We start from the raw sequence: 21,087 nt of genomic DNA, 5'->3' as shown, positions 1-21,087 counted from the left end.
ACTCTGTAGGGCGTACCATTTTAGATGACAAAGTGGGGGAATCTTTGCGGAGATGATGGCCCAAATTCGCGGGAGAGGGAGGTGCAACCGGCTCACACGCTTTGGGGGGAACCTCAGAGTAGCATGCGCGTTATGGTATGGCCGGGTTAAGCTTTCTTAGAGCTCTGTAGTTGAAGTCAGTGCAGAAGAGATTGAACCAATTGATGGAGGGTCAGGTCTTTTGCATCGGAAGCACCTCGCGCGCGCCCGCATGAGTGAGTGAGTGAGTGAGTGAGTGAGTGAGTGAGTGAGTGAGTGAGTGAGTGAGTGAGTGAGTGAGTGAGAGTGAGTGTGAGTGTGAGTGTGTGTGTCCGTCCGTCCCAGAAGCAGTGAATGTTCAATACATTCGTAAATAACCACCTGAGTGCACCGTCAAGATCAATGAAGCAGTGGACCGAAATTCTACTTTAGATTGAGGGTGCAGCTTGTGCACAGTGCCCAGAATCAACAAGCTCCTGGCTAGCTAAGCATGTGAAGGTGCTTAGGATGGTAGAGGAGAAGCAGAGGCATTACTATTTAGTGAAGCAAAGGATTCCTCTCGGGAATCACTCTTCTACATTTAGGTCTCCACACTGAAATATGAGAAGTTGTTAAAAACCAGCAGCTGAGGGTGAGGGCGATCCCTGAGGGGAATCCTTTACTTCACTAAAGAAACAGATGGCTTCATCCCATCTTCCCACAAAACCTTCCTTCCAAACTCCTTCTAGTTCCAAACTCCTTCTAGGACTGCACCATTCAGCTGTAAATCTGTTAACAATCTATACAGATTAAATAAGCATTCCATGTGTGCATCTAATAACACTTATTAAATTGTTTGTATGAATGTCTACCCCGATACATGAATAACATAGTACCTGTTTTTAATTTATTTTATTTATTAATTTTTGGTTTTTGTTTTGTTTTGAGACAGGGTTTCTCTGTATATCCCTAGCTGTCCTGGAATTCAATTTGTAGATCAGACTGGCCTCGAACTCAGAAATCCACCTGCCACTGCCTCCCAATGGTGGGTTTAAAGGCATGTGCCACCATTGCCTGGCTACCTGTTTTTTTATTAACATTAACTTTTTTTTGTTGTTGTTGTTTTTTTTTTTTTTTGGTTTTTTGAGACAGGGTTTCTCTGTATAGCTCTGGTTGTCCTGGAACTCACTTTGTAGACCAGGCTGGCCTCGAACTCAGAAATCCGCCTGCCTCTGCCTCCCGAGTGCTGGGATTAAAGGCGTGCGCCACCACGCCCGGCAACATTAACTTTTTGCTTATGTTTTCTTAGTCAGGATCCCACTTAGCCCAGGCTGGGTTTTAACTTGCGACATAACTGTGATTGGCCTTGATGTGTTTTGTAAAGTCAACAATATGTTTTAAAGAGCGAGGTACGGTGCAGTGGGTTAGGGTACCTCAGTGGGCCCACGCTAAGGCATCCTTCCCTGCAAGGTACCAGCCATAGGTCTAGTATAGCATAGAGTTTATTCTGTTGAAGGGGGGTTGAGAAGGGAGTAGAGACAGAGAAAGAGCGAGGGGAGAGATAGAATGAGAGAAAGATATGGAGCTGGAACAAAGAGACAAAGAGAAGACGCTGGCCAGGAACATGGAGTGGGGCAGGAGAGGGAGAAAGGAGTCAGAGAGAGAAAAGGGGGTCAGAGAGAGAAAGTCAGAAAGTGAAGAGAGACCAAACAGTCCCTTTTATAGCAACCCCAGTTTACCTGGCAGTTGCTAGGTAACTGCTGGGCGGGGCCTAGAAGTAATGCTAAGGTGTTAACAGGCCTGGAACTCCTAATCCTCCTGCTTCTACTTCCCAAGTGCCTGGGATTGCGAATATGCTCCAACACGTGGCTGGCCAGCATTAACAGTGTTAGTAAGATAAAGGATAGATTTGGATTAGCATCAGCTTTTCCACTCAGGGGCAGACCTCCTTAACTAAGCAGCTAATCTTTCCCCATTCAGTTCACCAGCTAGACTCCCTATGTGAGCCACTAGGTAGGTACTTAAGGGGCGCTCATTTGTAATCCCAGTGCCAGGGAGACAGAGGTAGGCAGATTTGGGGGCTCACTGGCCAGCTAGCATAGCTGACTTGGTGAGTTCCAGACCAATGAGAGACCTTGTCTCAAAAAAGAAAAGAAAAAAAAAAAAAAAAAAAGAAAGAAAGGGAAGGGAAGGGAAGGGAAGGGAAGGGAAGGGAAGGGAAGGGAAGGGAAGGGAAGGAAAGGAAAGGAAAGGAAAGGAAAGGAAAGGAAAGGAAAGGAAAGGAAAGGAAAGGAAAGGAAAGGAAAGGAAAAAGGGGCTGGAGAGATGGCTCAGAGGTTAAGAGTACTGACTGCTCTTCCAGAGGTCCTGAGTTCAAATCCCAGCAAGCACATGGTGGCTCACAACCATCTGTAATGAGATCTGATGCCCTCTTCTGGTGTGTCTGAAGACAGCTACAGTGTACTAACATATAATAAATAAATAAATCTTTAATTAAAAAAAAAAAAAAGAAAAGAAAAGAAAGAAAGTGGATAGAACCCAAGACATGGCACTGACAGTTGTCCTCTGACCTGAACTTCACATGCATACATAGCTGCTAATACAAACATGAGTGTTCATGTACACACATTTAAAAAAATAACAGCCAGGCAGTGGTGGCACACACCTTTAATCCCAGCACCTGGGAGGCAGAGGCAGGTGGATTTCTGGGTTCAAGGCCATCCTGGTCTACATAGTGAGTTCCAGGACAGTCAGGGCTGTATAGAGAAACCCTGTCTCAAAAAACAACAACAAACAAAAACCCAGATGTAGCTGCCTCTACTTGCTTCCTAAACTTGGGTCTGATACCTCTGCACCAGAACAGCTCTGACCTTGAGTTTCTAAAACTTACTGAATACCTTTCTGAATGGTACAGCCTCTTTAACTCTTTCATACCCATTGTGATATATATGTGTATGTACATGTATATATATGTGTGTGTGTATAGATATATGTGTGTATAGACATATGTGTGAACATATATATATGTACACACACACACACGTGTGTGTGTGTGATCTAGGAGTTAATATTAGCAAATAAGATTGGAATGAGATTCTGATGATTGTCTATAGCCAGCTTTTCAAGCAAAATTAACATTACTTGGGAAATCGCAGTCAAGAAAGCTATGAATTTATTTTTATTTAATAAATTGAGACACGAATATGCCCATCCATTTCAGCTCATGATGGAAACAAAATTGAAAGGCTTTTTACACTAATATGCTGACCGTGCAAATGCAAGCCCCCTCCCCGCATCTCCTCAGTCAGCTGGGGCCAGGGAGGCCAAGGAGCCGAAGGGTGTGTGCCAGTGCAGCAGCAGAGGTTTGTGGGCCACTGAGGACAGTGCCCCCATTGTTCTGGCCAGAGGAGCTAGAGGTGAACAGGACTCTGGGGAGAGGAGGGGAGGGCAGGGTAGGAGGAGGCAGGGGAAGGGCTGTGAGCAGAAAGCTGTGCCACAGGGAGCTCTGCTTCCCCAGAGGGCCTCCTGCCTGCCACTGTCCTGAGATGCTCTGGGCAAGTCCTTCTCCACCTTCCTAACGCTGAGACCCTTTAATACGCCTCCTCATGTTGTGGGGACCCCTTAACCATAAAATTATTTTTGTTGCTCCTTCATAACTATAATTTTGTCACCTTTATGAATCATAATGTAAATATCTGATATTCAGGATATCTGATATGCAACTCTTGTGAAAGGGTCCATCAACCACCCCATCCCCCACCCTCAGTGATCATGACCCACAGGTTGGGTCTAGGCAGCCCTCTCCTGTAAGACTCTGGCCAGCCTTAGCTTACAGGGGATTCCCTGAGTGAACAGCACAGAGCCGAAAATCGATGCAAAAAGCAAGAGGAATTTATTGCTCCAACATGTTGGGGTCGCCCTGCACATGAAGAGAGAGACCGACCACAGGCAGCCCTTCCTTTACAGCTTCTCCAGGCAGCAGCCATTAGGCACAATATGATTGGCAGAACAGTATGACTTTTAAACTGATTGGTCTATAGGGAATGAGGTAGGTGGCCAACAGTATCTCTGAGCCTCCCCTACCCGCCCGCAGGTGGCCAGTGGTTGGTCCCTCCTCCCGGTCTGAGGAATGTAATTAGCCCCTTCCTTCCGGAGGGGATGGGTGCGTTCTTTAAGACCTTTCTCTTCCAGGAGGGGAGGGGTCTGGTGGAATTTTCTAAAGTTCCTGAGCTGACCTCTTCACTCCAACTAGACCATGTCATGGTAGTCCTCTTGGTACACAGGGATGCTTGGTGATGAATCACAGAGCCTCTTAGCAGCTGGGACTCTTACCTCCCATGAGCATCACAGCCAGGGAGGTTCTTTGGGCATAACAGCATGCCACAGCCTAGGTGAATTAACCAATAGAAAATCATTCTCTCGGAATCTCGGTAGTTGGAGGTCTAAGATCAAGGTATTATCCTTTGGTGTCACCTCCTTATCTTATAGATAAACCCTGAACTGTGGCTGGATTTCAGAGAACGACCTGTGCACATGAGCTCAACCCTACCCTGAGCACATGGAGGAGAGAGAACCAGGACCAAAGGTGGGCTGCTTGGGTCCAGACTGAAGATGAATTTAATTACAGACAACTATCTGTGGTGGAAGTAGGGATCTCCCTGACATTGGAGGCCCCCACAGAGATCTAAAGGATGTGTATCCCTCATACCCCGGTGATAAACCAAGGCAGAGTCTGGGTGCTCCTTTGACTGTTGGATGCATTCCCTTAGCCTGGGTGCTCACTGGCTCTCCATTCACTGGGTACAACTCAGAACTCCCCAGAATACTTCCCAGGGATTGGGCAGCTAAGCCCCTGAAGTGGGTACTTTGCATCTCAGGACTTTCCCCACAGCTTCAGCTGGCTCTCTAGTCATCCCAGTTCTCAGAGGGGACTGAGTCATGTCGTGGTGACATAACCACACTGAAAAAAGTGCAGTAGCAAGGACAGAAAGTCGGACAAGGGAGATCTGCTGAGGCCCCACACCCATCCCCTGCTTCCTTGCCTTTGCGAGGCAGAGATCGGCAGAGATCGGAGGGTCAGGGTACCTAGCAAGTCCTCCGCTGCTCAGCCTCGCCCGCTCCATTTCCCTCTGCCACATGGGACAGTGGACCATAGGCCTGGGTTGCAGCAATGATCACATTTATAATTTCTCTTCACTTCTCTATATGTCCTGCCCTTTGTGAAGAAGGAGTAGTCTCCCAGGCCCCCCTGCCTCCCAGTTTGAGAAGCGAGATGGCAGGGAAATGAGACGGGGCTGGCCCAGATCCCAGTGAAGTGGCTTCCACATGGCTGAACAGAGAGCTCCAAGCAGGAGCTCACAAAGCAGGGCTTTGATGGTAGCCCCGCAGGCCGGGCCTCTCCCCTCTCCCTCAGGGTGCTTCACTTGCTTCATTCTGGGCCTCCTGTGAGCCTGACTGAATGGGAAACGGTGGGCCTGAGAAGTTCCTTGTGACACACTAATCCCAGCTTGCTGACCTGACCACACCCCCAAAGAAAGCAGCCTCCCGAGCTCCAGAACAATTCAGGCATCCAGTAGCCCCAAGAAAGAGCTGTCAGGTAAGTCAGTAACAAGGCCTGGCTGGGCCAGTGAGTATAAGAAAGAGTGTGTGCATGGGAGCGGGGTAAATGATCAGGGATGGGTGGCGAACACCACGTCTCAGATTGCTTGGACCGGCCTGTAAAGGCGTACGCCATTTCTGCAGGGTGAGACAGACCGATCCACGGGCAGACGCAACACATACGAATGTGGATTACCTAACTCAATTAGAATGGCAGGTGATCAAATACTCTTTATGCCCTAGTATTGGTAATTAATTGTACTTTATTTGCTAATTCTAAATGCCGGAGAACATCGATGTGGAGATAGGGGTAGCATGTTTTTATTACATACATGCCTACAGCTAATGGGTAAGAACATTTTTAAAATAAGAGATAAGTGCTTCTCCGTGCTGACGTTAATCTTGCACTTCTAAGATCTGGGACTTGGGCTGCTGATCTGCACATTTGGCTAGGGATAATGCACTAATACCTCTCGAGTCTTGCTTTGCTTTGTTTGCTTGAGGCAGGGTTTCTCTACGTAGCCCTAGCTATCCTGGAACTCACTATGAAGAACAGACTGGCTTCAAAATCAGAGATTCCCCTAGACACTGGGATTAAAGATGTGTACCACTATACCCAGCTTTTGCTTTTCGTTTTTTTGAGATAGAGTCTCATGTAGCACAGGCTGGTTTTGAATTAACTATGTAGCCAAGGATAACCTTAACTAAGGATTCTCTTGCCTCTATCTTTTTTTTTCTTTCCTTTTTAAAAATTACTAGATATTTTCTTTGTTTACATTTCAAATGTTATCGCCTTTCCTAGTTTCCTCTCCAAAAGTCCCCTATACCCTCACCCCCGCCCTGCTCCCCAACCCACCCATTTCTGTTTCCTGGCCCTGGCATTCCCCTGTACTGGGGCATATAATCTTCGCAAGACTAAGGGCCTCTCCTCCCATTGATGGCCAACTAGGCCATCTTCTGCTACATAAGCAGCTAGAGACACAAGCTCTGGGGGGTACTGGTTAGTTCATATTGTTGTTCCTCCTATAGGGCTGCAGACCCCTTCAGCTCCTTGGGTACTTTCTCTAGCTCCTTCGTTGGGGACCCTGTGTTCCATCCTATAGATGACTGTGAGCGTCCACTTCTGTATTTGCCAGGCACTGCTTTTGCCTCTATCTTGCAAGTTCTGGGAATACAGATGTGTGCCACAACAGTCAACTCTTGGTCTTTACACCCACATATCTGGATGTCTGTCTACTATCCAAAGAGATGGCTTGTACTTGATTCTTGTGGGTAGATCCCAGCCCCCAAGAATTCCCTGGTCCTTTGGGGGCTGTGGTAGGGAAGGGATAGGCCCTCAGATATTCTCTGAGATCCTCAAGTTTCAGTGTACAAATTGGGTTAATCTCAGTGCTAGCAAAGGGAGAAAAGACTGTTGTCGATCAGGAGTCCTCTCTCGGTTATGTCACAGAACCCTGTGGTCCTCACAGCGGTCACTTTTGGTAGATATTATTATCCTTCGTTGGCTCTCAATCTCAGAAGGATTAAATACCTTGCCTATGGTCACACAGGTGGTAAAAGTCAGATTCAAATTCAGATCTCTCTAACCTATAAGGTTTCTGTCACCAGCTCCCCCAGGGACTTTGCAAAGAGATGACTTGGCTTGAGGCAAAGAGACTTAGTGTCAGGTGGATACAGGTTCAAGTCCTAGCTTAAATACCAACTATGCGTAAGTGACCGAGCTGACCAATGGAACCTAGCCACAGGCAGAAACAGAATGTAAAGATGTTCACAGTCACTGGGGACATTTAGGTCTTGGAGGAGAAAATCTGGAAATGTGGGTCATGATGGATATCTGTTCTGGTGGCCCAGAAATCTATGCTGGTGTATATTATCTAATTACATATTAATCCTTCTATCCCAACAAGGGACGGTCAAGACTCGGATGAAATCACACAACTTGCAAGTGTGAGAGACAGCATTGCAATCCAGGCCCCACACCCTGCTGCCCCAAGCTGCTTCTTGGTGTCTACAGAAGTCACAACTTAGGTAAGTATCCTTGGGCTCTGTGACCTTGGACCAGTCACTTACTCTCCTGGCCCTGTTTTCCCCTTAAATAAAACAGGAGTGGAGCTGCCATGCTCGTGTCTGAGTTAACGAATTTAGAAGTCCTTAGAATGTTGTAAACCTCTGAACAAAGACCCAGGTCTGATTATATAACTGCTCACCATGGCTCCTAAGAATGAATGCCCTGGGTATGGAGCCATCCACTAGGTGGAGAGGTTTCTGGGGTGCACATTTGTACTGGGGAAGCAAGGCTACAGAGAAGAAGAGAGATTGCCTTACACTGCAGTGAGCTGACCTTGCAGCTGAGAATGGGGCCCAATTCTGGTTTGTTTTTGGTTAGCCACAGCTGAAGACTACTTAGTGTATTGGTAGTATGCTCCCTCCAAATGCAGTGTTCCCAAAGTATAGCCCAGGAAACAAGTCCTTCAGAGCTAGGTAGGGAAGGAGGGCTCTAATTTTAGTCCTCTGGTTAGACTCACAGGGGCCAACACTCGTCTATATTTCTGACCAATCAGCTAGCTGTTGGGAGGGACTTGAATGCTTGAGATCCACTGTTCTGAGACAAACACAAAATAGTTTCTCTAATATCACTGCAGTCTTGACTTCTTTGACTGCTGGACAAAGGCTACCCGGAGAGACCAGGGCAGAGCAAACAGGTTCTTTCTCTCCCCCCTTCAGTGTCTTCAAGAGGCAGTATGTCAGACGGGGTGAGTATCTTGGGCTCTTCATCCCTTCTTCCCTTCCTCCCCACACCTCAACAATCTCTCTGGGGCCCCGACCTACCAAAGGGAGGAGACTGAGCACAGATCTTGGCCAAAGGCACTGTGCAAACCCATTTGCCAGTTGTTCTGGCTGCCAAGGGCTGAGCTGTCCCACCTTCTATGACTCCTTTCCGACCAGGTGGGCACTTTCCGCATGGTTCCTGAAGAGGAGCAGGAGCTCCGAGCACAACTGGAGCAGCTCACAACCAAGGATCATGGTCCTGTCTTTGGCCCATGCAGCCAGCTGCCCCGCCACACTTTGCAGAAGGTGAGGTGACAGAGTGGGAGAGAGGGAGTGTAGCTGGGATAACCTGGGAAGCAACCAGCAAGGGTGGGATAGACGGGATGAAGTTTTCTGTCTTTTAGAAAAGGTCCATCCCCAATCTCTAGGTTATCCTGGAACTGCGAGACTAGTGTGTTCAAGAAACAATCCTGAAGTCAAAGCTATTGCAAAAGATGAGTTTATCAGTACTCAGACCACCTTAGGCTTAGACTCCAGCCTGGAGCTTATGGCCCAGGGGCCATCCTAGACTCAGATATAAAGAACACTGCTTCAGAAGTGGCCCAAGTAAACAAGGGTACATTGTCCCCAATAGAAAAGCACCAGGCTCAAGTTCTAGGACCAGCCATAAACCAACTGTGTGACCTTGAGCAAACAGTTTTCCTTCTCTGGGCCTGGCTTCTTTCTGTGCCTGTGAACGATGACTGTTAGACTAGCTCAGAGTGATCAGGGTGCACTCTGCCGGAGCTGGCAGCTGTCTTAGGGTTGCTGGGGCAAAGATGGGAAGTGGGTGAGTTCAGCTTCAGGCTCTCATCTCTGCACAGACCGCTATATCCATCAACAAGTGCTCTCAGGTCGTCCACATCTGAATTCTCCCTTGCCGGTCATGGTGCTCAAAGGGAGAGTTGACCCAGCCATTCTCACAGATCTACTGACCCAGACGAAAGAAGGGCTGTGAAACTCTGGGGCTGAGGCAGGCTGCCCTCTGCTGGGTGTGCTTCCCTAAATACACATACACACACTCACAGACACACTAAACAAATACATGCAAAATGCAACTAGAATCACAGAACCAACCAATTAACCAACCAACCAACCAACCAAACAAACAAACAAAAAACCAAACCAACCAAATCCCCACAATGAGTTGTGGCAAAGATTAAAAACATAATGTAGGCAAACATCAATATGAACTAACCAGTACCCCCAGAGCTCCTTGGTACTAAACCACCAACCAAAGAAAACATATGGTGGGACTTGTGGCTCTAGCTGCATATGTAGCAGAGGATGGCCTAGTCGGTCATCAGTGAGAGGAGAGGCCTTTGGTCCTGTGACAGTTCTAAGCCCTAGTATAGGGGAATGCCAGGACCAGGAAGCAGGAGTGGGTGAGTTGGGGAGCAGGGGGAGGGGGAAGGAGATAGGGGGTTTTTGGAGGGGAAACTTGGAAAGGGGATAACACTTAAAATGTAAATAAAGAAAACATCTAATAAAAAAAAATCATAATGTGGGAACGGAGAGATGGCTCAGTGGTTAGCAGCACTTGTTGCTCTTCCAGAGGACCCAGGTTAGATCTCAAGCTCCCTCACTGTGGTTCATAACTATTCAAACTCCAGTTACAGCAGACTTGATGTCCTCTTGGTGCCCTCACAGGCACCAAGCATGCATATGATGCCCATGCATACATGCAGGCAAAACATTCACACATATAATGAAGAAATCCAATAAATTAAAAGAAAACACAATATATTTAGAGGACCTAACAGGCTGTTTGGTAAAAGCACAGTACGCATGGGCACTTGTTAGAAACTCTTTATTGTTGTCAATATCTTGCAAACAAATCCAGGCTGAGCAGTTTGACTCTCTCCAAATGCAAACGTCTGAGAGAGCAGCATGCCACGGCAGAGCTGCAGAAAGTACGACCCCAACTGCAGCACTGGGCACTCCCAGCGGGCTAGCTTAGATCTGAGCCTTTCCACACATGCCCTGTTCTCCATCAGTGCCTGCTGGTAACTTCTGCCCCACCCCACCCACCGTGTTCTAGGCCAAGGATGAGCTGAATGAAAAGGAGGAGACCCGGGAGGAAGCGGTGAGGGAGCTACAGGAGCTGGTACAGGCACAGGCAGCTTCTGGCGAGGAATTGGCCCTGGCAGTGGCTGAGAGGGTGCAGGCAAGAGACAGCGCCTTCCTCCTGCGCTTCATCCGTGCCCGCAAGTTCGATGTGGGTCGTGCTTATGAGCTGCTCAAAGGTAAGGCCTGCACTGAAAGGGCTAGCCCTGGCATGGGTGGGGTTAGTGGGGTGAGTGGGGTAAGGAGGGTGTCTACTTCACACTAAGAAACTCCCTTTATGCCACGAGGTAGTCACTGTCTCCATATCCTTCATAAGTGTGTGTGTGTGTGTGTGTGTGTGTGTGAACTGCGCAGGCTCCAAGATCACTTGGGCTGCCGGGCATGGTGGCACATGCCTTTAATCCCAGCACTCGGGAGGCAGAGGCAGGCAGATTTCTGAGTTCCAGGACAGCCTGGTCTACAAAGTGAGTTCCAGGACAGCCAGGGCTACACAGAGAAACCCTGTCTCGAAAAACCAAAAAAAAAAAAAAAGATCAGTTGGGCTATGTTAGTTTGTGGATGTATGATGGATGGATGGATGGGCAAAATTGGTCAAGACCAGATTCCAAGAAAAATCTCTTCTCTGTCAGTCTCGGGAGTAAAATCAGGACCCACATTTAGGTGATAAAGGAAGGTGTTTCCTTTGTAGACCCTCCTCCTCTCCTGTCAGAACCACCTTGGGCTCTAGAATATTACAGGTGCAGAAGCATGCACGCCTCCTCCAGAACTTTCCTGACACTAAACCCCAAGTGGAACCAAAGATGGTGCTTGCCTAGGGACTGGGGAGCTGGGACAGAGCTGCCATAGCCATGCTGGGTGAAGAAGAGCATTTCCTGAAGAAGTCAAGTCTTTGATGTCAGTAGGGTTGAAGCAGGTGGTCCGCAGCCACAGCTTTCCCGTTCAAGTTCCCCTTCTTTCCCCAAGTGTCAACTCAGTGCCGCCCTGGACCCACCACTGCTTCAGGGCAAGGAGCTCAAGCATCCCCTGTAGACCTTACATTCGATTGGTGGAAATAATAAACCTGATAAGTAGGATACATAGGTGGAGTTTGAGTGGCAGGTGATAAGGAGAAAAAATGAGCTGCTGGTGTAAAGGGAAGAGGGTTGAAGCTGTGTGTGAAGTGTCTAGAAAGGCTCCTACTGCGGAGGAACGTCTGAAGATAAAGCCCTGAGGACGTTGGACATGGAGTAATGGGGCAGAGGGAATGACAAGGCAGGGGTGAGGTGAGGTAAGACTGGGTGTTCTAGAGCAGCAGAGACGCTATTGGTATCTCCTTGGCAACCGCTTGCTAAACTACAGATACAGATGACCACAGGAAGGCAAGAACCTGCTCAGGGTTGGGAAGATTGACATTTTTGGACCATTTAGGCACTATTAGAATTTAGGAAGGCCTTCTGAGTCCAGACTCTTACCTCATGTCTGCGTGGCTCCCGATGTTCACGTTGTGAACCCTGTGTAATTGCCACAAGAGTTAGGGGACACAGGCCAATCTTATCTTGTGGAAAGAAAATACAGGCTGTTCTGTTACACACAGGCAGCAACCAGACCCTTGATTATTGTCCTGAACTCCTGAGAAGGTGGGTGAGTGAGGCTGGAATGGCTTCTGACGGGGCTCCTTCACTCTCCCTCTTCCAGGCTATGTGAACTTCCGCCTCCAGTACCCTGAACTCTTCGATAGTCTCTCCATGGAGGCTCTCCGCTGCACTATCGAGGCCGGATACCCTGGTGTCCTTTCCAGTCGGGACAAGTATGGTCGAGTGGTTATGCTCTTCAACATCGAAAACTGGCACTGTGAAGAAGTGACCTTTGATGAGGTCAGCCGGGCTCTCTCTCCTAACTCTTTATTGTTGGAACCCCGGGGAGGCAAGGTCCTTGGAGGGAGGAAGGCAGGTAGTCAGCATCTTTCCAGCATGGAGGGAATTCCTAGGATGCTCCAGGGCCCCTGGAAAGTCCAGCAGCTTTGCCAGAAGAGCCCACTGGCCTGGATACCCCAGCAATGCCCAGTGGAGGCAGAGCCGTGGGCTGTGAGCTGAAGGAAACCTTGCCAAATGCTGAAAGCTGAGAGCAACAGAGAGAATGGGGAATCAGAGGATGATGGCTGGTAGAGTCTGCAAAGTACAGGTTCTGTCCTACTTAACCATCTGCTTTCTGTATGCTCCTATGTTTAAGCACTCAGGAAGGCTGATTAAGGAGAAGAATTAAGGGCTCTTCCTCCCTCCCTCCCTCCCTCCCTCCCTCCCTCCCTCCCTCCCTCCTTCTCCCTCCTTTCTTTCCTTCCTTCCTTCCTTTTTCCCTTTCTTTTCTCCTTTCTTTCTTTGTTTTTTTTTTTTTTTTGTTTTCTTTTGTTTTGTTTTGTTTTTTCAAGACAGGGATTCTCTGTGTAGCCCTGGCTGTCCTGGAACTCACTCTATAGACCAGGCTGGCCTCGAACTCAGAGATCCGCCTGTGTCTGCCTCCCGAGTGCTGGGATTAAAGGGGTGAGCCACCACTGCTGGCTCTTTCCTCCTTTCTTATTTCTTTTGTTTTGAAACAGGGTCTCAGGTATCTCAGGCTGGTCTTAAATTCACTGTGAAGTTAAGGATGGCCTTCAAATTTCTGGTCCTCTTGCTGTGCAGCAGTTTCAGGCATGGGCTACTATACGCTACTTTATGTAGTGCTGGGGAATCAAGCCCAGGATTACAGTCATGCTAGACGAGAGCTCTAACAAGGGAGCTGCATCCCTGGCCTTCACCTGTGTTTCTAAGGATACAGTTACCCCTAAAGAATCGAGGCTGTTTTCTTCACCTTCTCTAGTCTTCAGAGCTCAGACTTTAAGAAGGAACCAGACTACGCAAGCCAGACCTTCGCTCTAAATGGTGATAGAAACAGCAAACACCCCTACCCCATCCCTGATCTAATTAGGGATGTTATTAGGCCTTCTCAGTAAACAAGATACTAGCGTTAGAATTTTAAAGCCTTTCTTAAAAAAGACATTATTTTGGGAAGGAGGGTCAGAGAGCCGACTCAGCAGTGAAGAGCTCTTGCTGCCCTGTTCCCAGAACTCCTGTCAGGCAGCTCACACAGACTCACAGTCTCCTGTCACTCCGACTCCAGAGAAGCCAACATCTTCCTCATAAATAAATGGTAGCAAAAATAAAAATAAGCCAGCGGTGGGAGCACACATCTTTAATCTTAGTTACAGAGAAACCCTTTCTTGAAAAAAACAAAAACAAAAACAAAAAACAAACAAACAAACAAAAAAAAACCAAGCCACATTTTTCTTATAACAGTGGGATCAGTCATTCTTGGTGGCACAGGCCTGTAAACCCATCTACTAGGGAGACTGAAGCAAGAGTAACTTGGTAAGACACTGCCTAAAAATGCAAAGTAAAAAAGAGGGCTGGTGATATCATTTGGTAGTTTGCAGTACCCTGGGTTCAATCCCTAGTACAGAAAAGAGAAGGGAAGAAGGAAGGGAGGGAGGGAAAAAAGGAGGGAGGGAGGGAAGGAAGAAAGAAGGAGGGAGGGAGAACCTAGGAAAAGGTGGATCACATCAGCCAGGGTAATTAATGGTGGTCAGATCTACAATTCCAGCCAAGTTGGTGTTAGGAGGAGCTCTTGTTCAAGGCTAGCCAGCTGAACAGTTTTCAAGGCCAGTCTAAGCTATAAAATAAGACCCTTAAAAAAAAAAAAAAAGAAGAAGAAGCTGAGCAGTGGTGGCACACGCCTTTAATCCCAGCACTTGAGAGGCAGAGGCAGGCGGATTTCTGAGTTCGAGGCCAACCTGGTCTACAGAGTGAGTTCCAGGACAGCCAGGGCTACACAGAGAAACCCTTTCTCGAAAAAAGGAAAGGAAAGGAAAGGAAAGGAAAGGAAAGGAAAGGAAAGGAAAGGAAAGGAAAGGAAAGGAAAGGAAAGGAAAGGAAAGGAAAGGAAAGGAGATAGAACTCAGTGGTAAATGCTTGTCTAGCATGCTAAGACTCTACTGTTGATTTCCTGCACCAACAAACAACCAAACCCATCAAGGGCATTAAACTTCACGGAGAATGAGTTCCCCATGTTGTTAATCTTTGACATCACTTTCAGTGTTCCCAGTAGTCCACAGCTTAAAGCTTCCCTTATTTCCTTCCTTTCTCACCAGGTGCTGGATGTAAGAGCGCTGGGATAAACTCATGAATGTGACATTCAGGGTTATTGTATTGGCATGTATTCAGTGAGGAGGAAGTCCTACATGGACACCTCTGCAGTGAGGAATGTGCTAGCAGGCTCTCCACTCAGGACCCTGAGGTGGAATCATCTCCCTGGGTTGGATCTTAAACCCCGCTTGCTGAGCTTCTAGCTCTCTGATGCTGGGTGTCCACTCTAGAGCCTTATGACCAAGCCACATGCCTGACCTCTGTGCTTCTAGATCTTACAGGCATATTGTTTCATTTTGGAGAAACTGCTGGAAAATGAGGAAACCCAAATCAACGGCTTCTGTATTGTTGAGAACTTCAAGGGCTTCACCATGCAGCAGGCAGCAGGGCTCCGCCCCTCGGATCTCAAGAAGATGGTGGACATGCTCCAGGTGAGGCCTCAGAACTTCTCACAGGCAGGGAGGCTTGGCCTAACTTCTCAGTTTCATGATGCAGGAAGGGACCTCTGACAATCTAGCGTCATCCAGAGCAGCAACAACCATAACGTATCTCAGCCACAAACTCTTGCCCGGCAATAGAGCCTGGTTTCATTGTCTAGCCCATATCTTCTGCTCCGTCTTACAAACCCAGAAACGAGGAACAAAGATTAAGTGACTTTGCAAGTTCATACACAGATAAAGTGGCAGAATCAGTCTGCAACCTCAGGCTGTTTGCCCATGTATATCCTGCTGCCTCTTTTTGCTTGAGTGCTTATCCTGAGGAAGAAATCTCTCAGCCCCCTCTGATTCCTTTATATGCTGGTATTCCCCCCACCCCCCATCCCCACCCCACCGGCTGTTCTTCGAGCTACCTTCTATTTGCATGTGGATTGGGAAATGGGGAGGCCTGACCATGATGTCCTAATAGTTTACAATGGTTTGAAGTCCACCCAGTGGACAAGTGGTTTGAAAACAACCCAGTCCCCAGGCTGAGGACACTTCTCAGTTGGTAGAGTGCTTCGCTAGCATACACAGAGCTCTGAGTTTCCTCTCCAGCACTGGCCAGTATGGCACATGCCTATAATCCTAGCACTCAGAAGGAAGAGGCAGGAGGATTAGAAGTTCAAAGTCATAAGTCAATCATATCATAAGGCCAGCTTTGAATACACACGAGACCCTGTCTCAAAAAAAACCAAACAATATCAACACACACACACACATACACACACACACACACACACACACACACACACACACATGTAAATACACCACCATATACATACAATCACCAAATAACCAAAGAAAGGGTAACATTTCATTCTCTTTAAAAAAAAAAACTAATTCTAAGATTTCATTTTTGTTTTTGTTTTTCATCATGGGACAGCTTTAGGTTGTATTACTTGCACAGTATCTTCTCTGTACCTTGGATCCAAAAATGAAGCCAAGGTTCTCTGGTGGCTGGCCCTAGGATGGGCTACATGTGGTGCTAGACAAGTCAGTCCTCGCTCCATGAGGAGAGACTGTGAGAACGTGTGTGTGTGTACGCATGTGTATGTGCATGTGTGTGTGTGTGTGTGTGTGTGTGTGTGTGTGTGTGTGTATGTGTTAGTGAGTAGGAGCCTTTGAGACCATTGGGGTGATGGGGCTGGGGGGAATCTCTCTGTCACTGCAGGATTCATTCCCAGCCAGGTTCAAAGCTATCCACTTCATCCACCAGCCATGGTACTTCACCACCACCTATAATGTGGTCAAGCCCTTCTTGAAGAACAAGCTGCTACAGAGGGTGAGTGTGTGGCTGCCTCCCAACCTTTCCAAAGACTGATCCCAATTTGGGTGAATAATCCTGGACAGCACCACAAGGAGGCTGTAGAGAGAGACGTCACGTGACAAAGATGGGAGGCTGTGCCTTGGTCTCCCCTCCCCCATCCTTCTGCTCAGTTGCCCTGCTCCCTTCTCTGCAGGTCTTTGTTCACGGAGATGACCTGGATGGCTTCTTCCAGGAGATTGATGAGAACATCCTGCCTGCTGACTTTGGGGGTACACTGCCCAAGTACGACGGCAAAGTTGTTGCTGAGCAGCTCTTTGGTCCCCGGGCTGAAGTTGAGAACACAGCCTTATGAGGAGATGCCCTGCCATGGGATCCGTATTAGCATCCCAGTCCTTCTTCAGCTTTCCTGAACCCAAGTCCGGGGACAGGAATGCCTGAAGGGACTGTTTTCCCAGACTTCCCTAGGTTTAGGAACGCTCTAGTGGCACCTCATCCCAAACCGACCTAGAGGGCAGTGAGGCAGGGGAATGCCTTTCATCGGGAGATATGTGGGGCAGTTAAATTCCCACCTGCCTCTGCAGTTACAGGGCAGTGACTCTGAGAGAAGTTGGATTTCAAAGACTAATTAGGCTTCTCCGTGATTTCCTTTGTAATCGCTTTGATACTTAGGGCGTGGAAGGCAGAGTTAAAGGCATACTTGCAATTCAGTAAAAAGAAGAAAGAGAGGGGCTTGAAGCTCTGATGATCTTAACAGCAGTAGGCAGATAAGGGGTTTCCCACCCAGGATTCCAGGGAGGGGCCAGCAACCTTAGCACAGTTGCTGATGAATACTCTAGTAGCTAAGAGCTCTGGACTCTGTCCAGGGTGGAGGTCATGTCCCTTCCTCTCCACCCATCTTGGATGTGATCCTTGGTGCTGGGGCCCCCATTCACTAGATGCTGTAGGCTTTGTTGTATGGTTTTACTTAAATGTACCTTTGACATCTTCCCCGAACACTCTCAGTTCTTATTAGGCAAATAAAACCGTTCTTTGTCTTGTGTCACACTCTTTCATGATGAACTTAGGTCTTATTTAGAGTTTGTATCCTGTGAGAAAACGTTGAGCAAAAGCAACTTGGAGAGGAGAAGGTTTATTTCATCTTACAGTTTGTAGCTCGTCATCCAGGGAAGTGAGGACAAGAACCCAAGGCAGGGGTGAGAGGCATGAAGGAGTTAGTCATGCCTTGCTCCTCAGGACTTGGTCAGCCTTTCTTATCGCATCCGGGCCCACTGGCCAAGTGTGGTCCCACCCACAGAAAGCTGGCCCCTCCTGCACCTACCATCAATCAAGCAGGTGGCCCTGTAGGCCAATCTGGTGGGATAGTTTTCCAAAAGGACTCTAGTTTGTGTCAAGCTGACATAAAACAAGTTGGCACAGCTTATGTTCCCCAGATCTGCACGTTTTGACAAATACAATTTTTTTTTCTCCTATGGAGCTGGCTTCCACAAGTGCACAGTGATTTTTGAGTGCTCAGTTTCTGTAAGGGAGGCTTCCTGTGAGAGGATGCTGGCTGGGCATGTGATCTCTTTGACATGGTTTTATTTTAAGTGCCTGTAGCCCAGGTTGGCCTTTTACCTATGGTAATCATCTTGTCTCAGCTTCTTAAGTATTGAGATGATAGGATGTACCACTGCATGAATTCACTAATTTTTTTTATATTTGTGTGTGTGTGTGTGTGTGTGTGTGTGGTGTGATGGTGTGCCTGTAGAAGTTAGAGGAGCTTGCAGGAGTCAGTTCTCTCCTTCTACCATGTGTGTGCTGGGGATTGAACCCAGATTGTCACATTCTGTGGCAAACATCTTTACTTAGGTAAACCATCTCACCAAACCTGGACCAATTTCCTGCTTTTCCTTCTCTTCTCTTCTCTTCTCTTCTCTTCTCTTCTCTTCTCTTCTCTTCTCTTCTCTTCTCTTCTCTTCTCTTCTCTTCTCTTCTCTCCTCTCCTCTCCTCTCCTCTCCTCTCCTCTCCTCTCCTCTCCTCTCCTCTCCTCTCCTCTTCTTTCTTTCTTCCTTTTTCTTTTTTTTTGATTTTTGTTCTTTTTTTTTAAGACAGGGTTTTTCTGTGTAGCCTTGGCTGTCATGGAACTCACTCTGTAGACCAGGCTGGCCTGCCTCTGCCTCCTGAGTGCTGGGACTAAAGGCATGAGCTACCACTGCCAGACTCTTAAATCTTTCTACCCCAAGGTTTACAGTGAGTATTCTTTACCCAGGAAGTTTCCTTCTTTATAGCTCTCACAGTCAACAGTCCTCCATTGTCTTTCCACAGAACGTCTGAGCTGGGGGAAGAATCATAATAAATTACTGTTTCTGTGGCCAGAGGGTACAGGGCTGGCCAGTGAGGACTTCCCCCAAATTTCTCTTAGCGATGTTTTAAAAGCGGAAGCTCTCTTTTCAACTAAACCTTCTATGGAACTTTGGTATGGAATCCTAACACTGAGGGATGTCTTCAGATCTCCTGGAGCTAAAGGCATCTCAAGGATGAGAACATTGCAGTTATGTCCAGGGAAACCAGGCCAGGGGACGACAGCGAGGGACTAGCAGAGAACAAGTATTTGACTGAGTAAAAACTTGATTTTTTCCTTTTGTTGTTGCTTTGTTTTGCTTTTGAGACAGTGATGTCTTTCTGTGTAGCCCCGTCTGTTCTAAAACTCATTTTGTAGACCAGGCTGGCCTCAAACTCAGAAATCTGCCTGCCTCTACCTTTTGAGTACTGGGATTAGAGGCATGTGCCATCATGCCTGGCTATTTTTATTTTTTCTTATTTATTTATTTATTTATTTATTTATTTATTTATTTATTTATTTATGTGTGTGTGTTTACCCATGTATGCATATATAGAGGCCAGAGGTCAATGTTGGGTGTCTTCTTCTATTGCTTATCACCTTATTTGAGTCAGGGTATCACACTGAATCTGAACTTACTGTTTCAGCTAGACTGACTGGCCAGCAAGTCCCAGGAATCCTCCTGTCTCTGTCCCTCAGCTCTGGGATTACAAGAATATGCCACGTCCCTCCACCCCACTGCCTCTCTCTGGTTGTTCCAGACAGGGTTTCTCTGTGTAGCTCTGGCTATCCTGGAACTCAATTTGTAGACCAAGTTGACCTTGAACTCATAGAGATCCACTTGCCTCCAGAGTGCTGAGATTAAAAGCATGCATTACTAGGTCCAGCCATCCTCATTTCTTACAGCATCCAGGACCACCAGCCAGGGATAGTCCCACCCACAGTGAGCTGGGCTCTCTCTCATCATCCATCAAGAAAATGGGCCATAACAGGCTTGTCTGCAGGCCAATCTGGTGGAGGCATTTTCTCAGTTGAGTGCCCTCTTTAAAAAGGACTCTAGTTTCATATCAAGTTGACACTACACTAGCCAGCACAACTTACATTTCCCAGATCTGCCTGTCTTGACAAATACAAAATGCTTTCCATCCATAAAACTGGCAGCCACAAGTATGTAGTGGTTTTGAGCACGTGTGAGGATTCCTGTTGAAGACTTTGCTTGCTGGGAACGTGGCACCCTCAGTGTGTGGCACTGTCTTCTGGGCATGGGGCCACTTTACCTACCAAGCCATCTCCCTTGCTCTGAGAAATGAGTATTTTGTTTTGTTTGGTTTCCAGTTATTCTTCTAAGGTGTGGTGGCATTTCCCTTTAAATCTGGAGCTCTGCAGTAAAGGCAGGTAAATCTTTGTAAGTTTACATGTATGGTTTACATAATAAGTTCAAGGCCAGCCAAGGCTACTTAGTAACACACACACATACACACACACACACACACACACACACACACACACACACACCACACGTACACTTCTGATTGCTTTTCTAGCATTATATTACAAACCTGAGAGAATCGTGGTTGATAGTTTTGGCTGACTCCCATCTCTCCTGGATCTCTAAGTTCCAGCAACCCACCACAGTGTAGCCCAGGCTTCCTGATGAGTGGTAACTGCACTTCATAGACAGGGATAGGGAAAACACTGCAAGTAGATTCTGGCCAGGAAGCTTTCAGGACAGGCAGCCTTGGCTCCCACTCAAGCTCCAAGAGGATGCCGAAGTATATCTACAGTCTGCAAGGCAAGGCCTTAGCTCAGGGGCCATCATAACAAGAGGACCCAATGGCTTTGTGAGGGAGAAGCCATGGACTTGGGACCCATTGAGCCTGCTCCATGTGTTCACACTGCCCCCTGCTGGTCTTGCTTAGGCACAGTCGGAGGACGTGGACACAGAAGGTGGAGGTGACATGCAATGTGGCTGCCCCTTAGCCCTGTCTGGGAAGGTGGTGCTGCTCCCTTAGGAGGTGTGGGGAGACCGCGAATGTTAAAATCTGACCTGTTCAGCCCCATAAGATCCGATCCCTCCTTTATCTGTGATTCAACAAGCGTCTCACCTTCCTGCGCTAATGAGATGGAGGAAGGACAATACAATATCTTGAAAACCACAGGAACAGGAACAAAGAGCCCTGAGTTTTATGACAACCATTTGGTCCATATAACGATATCCTTCTGGAAACATCTGGCCTGAGGCAAGAATTCGGCCACAAAGTGGGGCAGGATATGAATTGGCAGACTGCAGCTATGTGTTTCTGCCCTCCTTGTGTGAACTTTCAGAGAATGTGGACCAGCAGACTCTGGAGGCCAATCAGTCAGGCATGGGTGGAAAGATAGGCTCTGAACTGAGT

The 21,087-nt window shown here is 47.6% G+C and overlaps 1 protein-coding gene across 8 annotated transcripts; it reads left to right on the top strand.

Annotated features, from left to right (window-relative positions):
- Positions 1-31: 31 nt before the first annotated feature.
- On the top strand, positions 32-17,417 carry Rlbp1 (retinaldehyde binding protein 1). 8 transcript variants are annotated; one of them, XM_030242245.1, is made up of 10 exons: positions 32-135; positions 4,486-5,593; positions 7,503-7,623; positions 8,238-8,348; positions 8,542-8,670; positions 10,445-10,649; positions 12,145-12,323; positions 14,897-15,055; positions 16,275-16,385; positions 16,564-17,417. In XM_030242245.1, the coding sequence occupies exons 4-10, from the start codon at positions 8,337-8,339 to the stop codon at positions 16,720-16,722; spliced, it is 954 nt and encodes a 317-aa protein (XP_030098105.1). In that variant the 5' UTR covers positions 32-135; positions 4,486-5,593; positions 7,503-7,623; positions 8,238-8,336; the 3' UTR covers positions 16,723-17,417. The 8 variants fall into 8 exon arrangements, with proteins under 8 accessions (XP_030098105.1, XP_030098104.1, XP_011249129.1 ...); XM_030242244.1 differs by having other exon boundaries at positions 41-135; positions 8,320-8,348; XM_011250827.1 differs by lacking the exon at positions 32-135 and having other exon boundaries at positions 5,239-5,593; positions 8,320-8,348; positions 16,320-16,385.
- The last annotated feature ends 3,670 nt before the right edge of the window (positions 17,418-21,087 follow it).

Source organism: Mus musculus, chromosome 7 (assembly GCF_000001635.26).
Source record: "Mus musculus strain C57BL/6J chromosome 7, GRCm38.p6 C57BL/6J".
NCBI classification, from domain to species: domain Eukaryota; kingdom Metazoa; phylum Chordata; class Mammalia; order Rodentia; family Muridae; genus Mus; species Mus musculus.
This window is presented reverse-complemented; position numbering and strand designations above follow the sequence as displayed.

What these genes read in the sequence shown, in the direction of transcription:
- Rlbp1 (XM_030242245.1), top strand. An exon ending in AAGAAGTGACCTTTGATGAG is followed by an intron (nt 12,324 to 14,896) that starts GTCAGCCGGGCT and finishes CTGTGCTTCTAG; the next exon opens with ATCTTACAGGCATATTGTTT. An exon ending in AGAACAAGCTGCTACAGAGG is followed by an intron (nt 16,386 to 16,563) that starts GTGAGTGTGTGG and finishes CCTTCTCTGCAG; the next exon opens with GTCTTTGTTCACGGAGATGA.